This window comes from Bombus terrestris, chromosome 2, assembly GCF_910591885.1.
Source record: "Bombus terrestris chromosome 2, iyBomTerr1.2, whole genome shotgun sequence".
NCBI classification, from domain to species: domain Eukaryota; kingdom Metazoa; phylum Arthropoda; class Insecta; order Hymenoptera; family Apidae; genus Bombus; species Bombus terrestris.
Window position 1 is genome coordinate 7,408,883 of NC_063270.1, and position 10,020 is coordinate 7,418,902.

Here is a 10,020-nt window from a genome sequence, read left to right on the forward strand (position 1 = left end):
CGCCTTTGCCGCGTAACCGTACGATTGTGAATACAGTTATGAATGCGGTATGGTTCGGGCTTCGTAGATCACGTTACGCCGAGCAGTCGAGAGACTCGTAATTGGAATTTCGAGGAAAAATGTTGGCAAATTCGCGTGGATGGTATACTTTGTCGTTCGCGAAGATTAATAGCGAAATATAGTTGGTCAAATTTCCTTTTAGTTTTTTATCCAGTGCTGTCAATTAACACGTTGACTGCCACTTGGTCATTGGTGACCGGAGCGCTTGAACCTCTTACAATTGTAAAAATTGTATGAAAATTGACAATTAGAGCATTTTGAATATAACCGATAAATAGAAGATACTTTGAAATAGAAAGTGCCTCATTGAACAATTAAACATTTTTATTAGAACATCAATAAAAAAAAAATGAGAACAAATCTTGCATCTAACGGTGCACTGTGTTGAAACACTTTAAACATAAATGTGGCTCATCAATACAATTTGGACAATAGCTGGTCATCTGTTTGGTCCGATTCTTATCAATTTTTAATCCTAACCGTTTAACATTTTTTTTATAACACTCTCTGCAAAATTTTTATGCCAGGTACGCTTGCCCTTCTTTCTTCTGCATTTCGTGTCGTAATCTTTGTCGAATAAGTATGACGGCTCTAGTGAATGAAACTGTGTAAGATGCATTACGAATGCCATTCTAAAATCAGATACCTTGATTTTTGTTTTTGTTGCTTGTTTATAGAGTATGATCTCATTTGAAATTGATGTATTTAACAATAGCTCTAAAGCTAATTTTATATATCACTTGAGGGTTCTTCTACGTGGTGTAGAATGTGCTATCACTTGATCTGATAAATCTACAGCACATTTTCCTCTGTTGTAATCTACCACTACCATTCGTTTATCACAAACATAATTTTCTTTGCGGACCTCTACCATTTCAGCCTAATATCTTCTACACGTTTCAACAATGTATTCTGGACGTTTTGCTTACAACGAAATAACAAGAACGAATAGTTTGTTAAAATAAACGAAACCTTGTTCTAATACGTCGCTATCAACTATTACCAAGGCGCCACAGTGGTCACCCGTGACCACCAATAAAATAAACGGTCCATTGGGGAAGAATGTTGTCTTACATTATCAATTTATTATTATTTTGCCATTATATGCTTCGAATAATAAAAATACTCCCGTGGTGTTCTGAGCGAAGACATGTGATTTCGGGGTGGCAGTCAAAGTGTTAAGCGAGATAGATAGTTAAAGTAGATTTGGGATCTTATTTCAGACGACGACAAAAAGAAATTCCGATCAAAGAAGTTGTTTAAAAGGAGATATTTTCGTAACGAATATGTACGTCTGTGAATAATCTCCTACTAAAACTACTACTGATTACTAGTTTATAGCGTTATGTTGCCTGCATCGTACTTTTGGTTTTGTACTTACTTCCATTCATAAAACATAATCTTTTGGGGGAAAAATTGCAAAAGATGCGAAACCGGTTGCAACAACTTTATCGCCTTAAAGGAAGAATCATTTTGCCCGTAAAAATTCTACTTTTAAAACCGAGAACTTGTAAAAATGTGTAAATCCCCTTAAAAGTGGAGTGATTTTAACCGTAGAATTTTGTTATCCGAAAGATTGTAAAATGTTTGTTATAACGAGGAAAACTATTTTAATTAGTCGCTGTCAGCATCTATTACCTAGAAACGTTCGTAATAAATTCTACAAAAATCCGTAAATTTAGTGCAAGGTATCTCATTTCGTCTTGCGATGGTACAGGCGAACCGAAGTTTGAAAAATGTTTGTAGAATCGAGAGAAAAGAATGACAAGACAAGAACCGTCTAAACAGGATATGTTAAAAATGTCTATCGTCGCTTTAACTTTTTAAGCGGAATTTCTCTCAGGAATTTGTCCATTAAACCGAAGAATTTCTCGGGTTAAACTCAGCCGAGCGCAGTTGAAAATTTTACCGTTCCACTCCGGTTGTAGGTTTTGTCTAATTTTTGCCAGAAATGAAAAAGAAGAAAAGTAAAAAGGTAAATAAATAAGTAACAAGAAAAGATGAAAACAGGAAGAATTCTTGAAATCTTAAAAACGAACCGTGCGAATATCTTCACGAATTTTCCATCTAGCGAATATAGCGGTATTTCTGAGCGACGGGATGCGAGAAGGACCGCTTCAAACTTACATTTACTTTGTACGCTCGCGAACGATCTTATAAGCTTCAGCATATTCATATTTCACGCTGGTTATATCAGCGGCCATCAATTTCTGTCGTAATCAAATTCGCATCGGCCAGCGACGTAGTAGCACGTGCGACGTTGAGGAGACGCGTGTTACGTGGATGTATCGCGACCGTTTATAAACGCGATTTCTTTCTCCATCGTAGCCATAACAACTATATATTTTGTTATTTGGCCGTCCATTTCAATCGACCAGTCTTCTTTTGCTTTTTTTCCCATATTCATCACCGTTCACCGTACGCTTTTCTCGCGATAGCTCGCACGATGGTTCAGCTGGCAAATAGCCGATAGCGATCGGTCTAGCGATGGAATCGAATTCTACGCGTATTCGCGAATACAACTAGCAAAAAACATCAAAATACTGTTATAAAGAGCTGGAACTTATCTAGGTTCGTGTTTACTTGAAAATACGTGTGTTTTCTTCAAAGTACTCGCGAGGCGTTGCAAACTTTACAGTTCAATTGGAAGCTACTTGCAACAGACTCGATTCCACCGGTAGCAGGCGATGTAGAACTGACAATACGCTTCTTTCGACTGGTCACCGTGGGCTAGAAGATACGTAGACGCGATAACGGGGCTATCGGCCCGATGCAAATGTATCCTGAAATCGATTTATGGTATTCGACACGGCGCGGTGTGCAACAGCGTCAGATGTGTACCGTCTGGCCTGCAGGATAAATTGGAATTTATGCGTCGGTTTACGTCGCCCGATACGCTCCTAACGAGCGTTACTTGGCCGTTCACCGCTGCTAAAAGTGCTCCAGATCACAGGATCACAATGAGCACAGCCAGAAGCGGTTGTCACGGGGAAAATCGATTTCCCGTACGATCGAACGGGAAACACGGCGGTGATTAGAAGGTAACGTTACACGTCGTGTTTGCTTGGTTTACGTTGACGGGTAAAACCGTCTACGACTTCTCGTGCTAACTTTCCTTCGTTTTAACGAGATTTAGAATTATCGAAGTAGCGAAGCAGAATGTAACATCGGCAGCGCAGAATTACTTTTCTGCGGCTAATCGAATAGCGTTTTCTCAAACGCAAATTTTCTCCTCCAATTTATTATCTTCGTTTGTTTTCGTCACATAGAATTCCTGGCTTTCCTCTTACGCTGTTCACCATGAAATAACCGCTATAGTCTCGAAAGCACAGTTAGATGTACGTACACTTTCTCATCTTACGAGCAATCATCCCGTAACGGAGTTTCATTATTTTCTACAACTTAGCTCACCTTCGTCACCTGCGTCAAGCTAAATCATTTGTCCATAGAGTATCGACTTTTGTGGTGTCTAAGATTCAAGTACGTTACAAAGAAGCATTCTACGAAGGAAAGTCTCGCTTTCGCTCGTGTCAGTGCGAACGGAACGACTGCAAGTTGCGTTACCCTTTGCGCTTTGCTATTTGGTTCGCTCGACCGCTAATGGAATCGACTTTTTCCCCGTAACTGGCCTAGAAACGACCGCAAATGACGCGACATTTGGTTTAACGCGTTCTACGGGGTGTAGATTACCGGTGTGAGTCACAACGTCGTGACAAAATGGCGAATTCGCTGGTAGCTCGATAGCTTCGCCCTGTCTGCCGGCATTGATAGCCAGTGAATCAGACGCTGCTTTTACCTCTACTACGGAGACTCGAAGTACGTTTGCGAGTATGATTTGTTGTCTGTGAGGTTGTGTCAGGCTGACTCGTAGGTAGAATCGAAGGTAGTATTTATATGTCGCTTTATGGCAATGAGGCAGCGTCTTTTACCTGCGCATGAATCATCCCGTTTAAGAATATTACGTAAAATTTGAAACGAATGAATGTTGTTTCACATTTTCTTGATACTAAATATACTAGAACGAAATCTAATCTTATCCGTTATCGCGGAAATCTTGCTTTCCAACTTATAATAATTCACGTAGCTAGTTATAACGGTAGTGCTACACGTGCAAATATTTCCCCTGATAAAACCTGTAAATTATAAAACCTACGAATCTCGATAGCAAGGTAATCGTAGCGATTAATTAATCACGGAAATTTATACACGGAAAATCGTAGGTGCAATCTTTCGCGGTAACAAAGAAAATAACAAAATGTCTCAAGTAAATACTAGACCTGTTATCAAAATCTAGGAATTAAATCAAATAATCCCATAAATCCTATCACTCTCACCACGATCACGCAATGTACGGAGTTAAAGCGCGTTAATCACAGACCGTTAAAATTGCTCTCGTGGCTTCAATCCTCTTACGTTCTATGGAACCGATCGCATGTCGATGCAAAGTGCGTAGGCTTGTCTTCGGCAACTAGTTTGACCTATTACTCTTTTATCGGTCGCATGATTTAGCCACGAGACGAAATTGCAGGAAAGACTGGCTCCATTGAAACTCCATTGAAACGCACACGCTGCAAGAAAATTGCCTCTTAAGGCTAAAGGTACTCGCCATTATTGCAGGTAACGCGCGGACACGTCGCGCGTTAAAGAAGCTCCTCCGAATGCCGCTGCCACGTCTACATCGAGGTGAAAGTTTAATAAGAGAGAAAATCACCGGTCCAAACGAGTCTTACTTGTTGCTCTAACTAGCTGCTCTCGTTTCTTAAATCCACACGCGGAAATGGTTCAGACCGCTCGGATTAATTTTAATCGGCTGCAACTGGTTTGCGATACTTACAGCTGCTCGACCGATTATACGCTGAGAAGTGCCGCTGCATCGATATCCCGCCAGTGAAATTTCTCGTGAAACACCGTCGCGATGTTCATCGAAACCTTTCTTAACACGTTGACTGTCGCGTCATCCATATTCGGGTGACAGCAAAGTTTCTGATAGGATCGCGTCACCCGTATTCGGGTGACTCTTATTTGACTACTTGCGAAAGATCGTCGTAGGTATCTGAAAAGATTTTCCACGGGAAATAATAAAACTATTGCATCGTTATAAAAGTAGTACGAAAATGGTTTATTAAGAAAATTATTTAGAATGTAAAACTTTGAAGCATTTTATACAAAGCTGAGGTTGGTTGGGACAATTTGGACAAGTCGTTGTTTTTTTTAAATTCTCTAATAATTCTCTAAATCTTCTAATATTTACATCCTTCCTTCTTGCAATCTTCTGATACAAGTAAGTTTATTATTTCGCCATCAACGAACAGTTCAAACACATCGTATGGATTGACATCGCCAGGTAATTGCCTAATGAGGCCGTCTGTCTCAGGAAAAGGAAATGACTTCTGCCGACCACTAAATTCATTCTATTCACCAAATTGAATTGTACTTTCCTCGGTATCATTGGTTCTTTTTTCTTCCTCAATGACCTCTTGTAAAATCTCGTCAACAGTATCTTCATGATATTCGGTATCACTACGATTGCACTTATCAATATCCGAATCAGAATCAAACGATATGTAATTCTATTTATATTTCTATTTCTATGAAATCTGATTTCTAAACCTCGTAAAAGCTTTCTTTTTCGCTGCTATTTGACTCACTAAGAAATAAGTTTTCCGTTATTCTCTTCGACATTGTAACGAATTAGGGCATAGATTTTAATTTATCTAAAATATCGGTGGGAATACCTAGCAGAGTAGGTTTGGTACAGCGGCACTCGTGGCCTGAAGGAGATTTCATTGAAAACACGCGCGGCAGTCAACGTGTTAAGAACACTAGAGAATTTCGGTTACGAAGTGAAACATCGTAAATTCATATTTAATTCAGAACTGCTACGATAAAATGAAAATAGAACTCGGATCAATTATTAACATTGATTGATTATTCCATTTCGAACCACGGATATAGAGGCTCGATATTTCGACGGTTAATATGATATAATATAATAAAAATATAATTCAAAGTTAAACGTTATTCTTTCTACGTGGTCGCGAATTTTTCAGTGTTTCTGTTCCTCTTTCTACGCATATTCCATTATTTCCGACTGGTCTGTTACAAGGATCGCGTTACTCGTGGGATGACCTAATACAATTCATCGCGAATTCTAGGCGTGTTAAATAGGGACGCGAAAGAGCGATTTCTCTGGAGAACAGATTCGAGAGAGGCGTGGCCACGATTTGCCAACATTTTGCCCACAAATGCAAGAACGAACCGCGCACACTGCGCTTATCACCGAGACACATATAATTTCCTCGGAGTGCAGACGTGCTCTCGATAAACTCGCCACGGAATAATTTCTAACTACGGACCTTATTCCTCTGTGCATCTTATCACGCTCGCAGGTTGCCCGACTAACGAGCATCGATCGTAGAGAACCGGTACGACGTACGGTTCTTTGAATTTTTATACCTTTTATCGAGCAGAGAGCAGAATGGAAAGAAATCTCGCGGTGCTAGTCCAGCGCAAAAATTTGTTACCGCTATTTCGCGGGTATTTCGCGGCGAAATGGGAACTACGCGAAAACGAGTAGACTAAGTTGCTCGAAACATATAGAAAGTGTTTTATAATTGATAAGAAGTTGATTTTTTCGCAACGCTGTCCTCGTTCCTTTGTCACGACACGATAACGGATCTCTTTAAAGCTGAAAGGATTAGCGGACAAATAAATTGACTTTGGGTACCGCGATACGTAATAGAGGAACTCGGGTCTGTGAAACGTTGGAAATATGCCGCGGACGTGATTGAATCGATCATCTTCGAAAGGACATTTCTCTGTTTTGAAACTCTGTACACAGTGTATACGCAGGAGGAAGAAGGAAAACTGCAGCTGTTAGTTACAATGACTCGTCGTTTGAATTTCACACGACGTTCGAGCTTGGTATTCTAGCTTTATTTCATAACGCTGACGATTCTTCCTTTACACTTTTATTCGACTCAATAGAGAAGAAAAATTATAACGTAGATTTCTGATGCTTTATTATCGAATGCTTTGTTCTTCAAAGGCGCTTTGCACGTGACGTATTTGGAAATATAGCTATACTTATACCAACGCTGAAAATAGTAAAAAGAAGAAAGTATTATGTGTAATAACGATACAAGATCGAAAATTATATCGTTTAACTTTAAACATTCTTCCTTACAGCTTCAAGGTTTATTTTACGGGTACAACTTTATATTGAAATTGAAACACCGTTGCATCTTCGATGATATGTAAAGATTTTGTATTTTATATATAAAGAACTTGTAGAATAAGATAAACAAAACAGGCTACTTTTACGTTAGAACTTAGATATATTTAAACTTGAAACATAAAGGTAGTAGTTATTTACGGTGTTGCTTGAAACTTCAACTTTCCAGCTTAAGTGGTTTTTAAGGTACGTGCACTCTTGTAAAGAAAAATGCAACGTTTCAAAAACTCGCGTTGAACATTGTTTTTAAGTGTTCCAAAGACGTGAACGATATCTACAGAAAATTCGACTTTTGAAAGAAGCTTCGTAGAGAAGCCCTGGAACGCGTAGAAATAAAATCCATGGTAGAAGCCCGATCCGGCAACCTTCTTAACATGAACATCACGTTGTACTTTCCTTTGAACAAACTAAAAACTCAGTAAATTGCTTCTGTCGTCTAAATTAAAATCTAGGAAGCAAACTTTCCATATGTTTCTATCTAATCGATTGTACCTGGAAGCTTCTTAGTTTGCTATTTACGCATAACGAACCTTCCTTCGCCATGTTAAAAGGATAAAAATTGCAGCCTTATTAAAATTCCAGCTTTCGAATAGAGACTGAGATTGTAGATAAAATAGCTGCAACATAATACAACGTATTACGTATGTCCATGTATCGAGCCTCGGAGTCGGTAAAAGCACATGCTGCATATCCTTTTCCGATGGACCCCTTTCGTTCGTTGACCGTGACGACTACTTATATTTATTTTCTTGCAAACTGCTTTAATCCTTTCACCGTCACCTACTCTACGCTTCTCGCATACTACTACCGCTATTCTCTATCTATGTCGTGATGCCGCATTGTTTAACAACCTCGTCCTGACCACTTTGTATGCCCACATTGCGCTCATGCGCGCGTGTTGTGCGTTATACCATCGAGATGTCCGAGTGTCATTCTCAATGGCAAGTACCAGCAAAGTTACGAGATCATATTGGCCTCCTTTTTAAATAGCTGATTCGTACACGATCGTATCTAAGCGAAACGTGTTGTTCTCGTGTCACTAACAATCCGATCAAGTACAATTTTAATTATTAACGTTGATGGTTCACGCCTATGCGTATGCTTGTAGTTTCGAGGACAAATCTTTGATCGTCTTATTCCCTTCCTATGATTTTTTCCAGATTAATTAGACCAATTTTGTTGATTTGTAGTATACCGATTCACTGTTGAGAATGTCTTACATACAGATAATGCACATCGGCGTGAACGTGTTAAATAACAATGGTTTCGGTTATTCGTATTAATCAACTACACACTCGCTAATCTTAATCCATTATCTGGCAATATAAAGTATTAATCCATTATCTGCCAATATAAAGTATATAAATGGACTTCGATATAGAACATTAAAAAAACAAGTTTGTTTAAAAGCATTGAAAGACATAGAATAGTATTGCAATCTGTAAAAAAGAAAGAAAAAATTGGCAGCTAATAGATCGATCTCGCAGAAGTCGATGCAAACCAAAGTTGCCATCATTTATTGTTATCATGATCACAGACTTAACTTTGCATCGTCCCCTCTGTTAATTGGTATTTTTCAGTCGCATGCAATTCGACCCACCGTGGTCAACTATTGAAAAAGGGACCAACGTACTTACGAATCATTACTTTACGCTCAGAACATCATTTCTTTTTGTTTTGTCTGTCTTAAACTCGACTTGCCATCTGTGCTCTCGTCATCAAATCAGTGAAATGTTGCTTCAGAGATGGTGAAGCCCGTGCAACCAGCGATTCTGCCCGAAAACGGGCGAGGCGAGCAGCCCGATGAACGGGACAATGAAATCGTCATCGAGCTGGATCGAGAAAATCAGTACGGTCGTACGCAGCCACGAGCTAACGAGCCTCAAGGTAATCATTTGCGCAATATCCAGATGGTCCACCCACACCTCGTGTCACGATACATTTTTTCCGTTTCTTTTGTTCATTAATCTCGATTACACGCACACACACATACACGCACATACACGTATATACACACACATACACGCCCTGCTTTCAATCCATCGTCATCCACCAATCCGTACGTATACAAGAGATTAGGCTGTCTCAAACGTTTCCTTCGTTTTATAAGGAAATAATGGATGCACAGCATTTTTTGTTTTATATCATTTCACTGAATCATGTACGATATAAAATAAAACAAAATATATAGCACAAAAAGTGTTGTGCATCTATCATCTCTTTATAAAACGAAAGAAACTTTTGCAACAACCTAACGGATATCCAGTTTTGAATAGTCAAATTTTATACGTATACTCTGCTACAAATGATGAAAATAAAAATGTTGTATTTTCAACATTTCAACTTTCAAGTAGAGGATTTTGTATATAAGTAGAGAAATGTTGTATAAGGAACGATATCAACTCTATTGGCACTGCTTTTAGAACATCGATAATGTACAAATTATTTGATTTTGTTTTCCGATAGGAAAACCGCAGATGCTTTTTGTCGATTCTTACTTTGTATGGTAGTAACGGCAAGTCCATTATCGTCCTCTTAGCGTCTGGTATTTTTGACGTAACTTTTTAATAAAGCTTCAAACTACATATGTTTGTATAACATTTATTTCTTACTTATATCAACAGAATATACTTATAAAATTTGATCAACAGAAAAACTCGAACTCCTTGTATATAGTCAACGCGTAAACATACAACTTTAGTAGCCATTTTTCATTGTACACGTAC

At 38.8% G+C, this 10,020-nt stretch overlaps 1 protein-coding gene across 2 annotated transcripts in view; it reads left to right on the top strand.

Moving 5' to 3' along the window:
- LOC100647567 (semaphorin-1A) overlaps positions 1 to 10,020 on the top strand; it is a 374,093-nt gene that overhangs the window by 362,421 nt on the left and 1,652 nt on the right. Inside the window, exon 14 of one of the 2 annotated variants that reach the window (XM_012316166.3) lies at positions 9,038 to 9,181. The exons of the other annotated variant lie outside the window; for it this stretch is intronic. Within the exon in view, the coding sequence (XP_012171556.1) occupies positions 9,038 to 9,181 (144 nt within the window). The remainder of the gene's footprint in view (positions 1 to 9,037; positions 9,182 to 10,020) is intronic. 2 annotated transcript variants of the gene reach the window in all.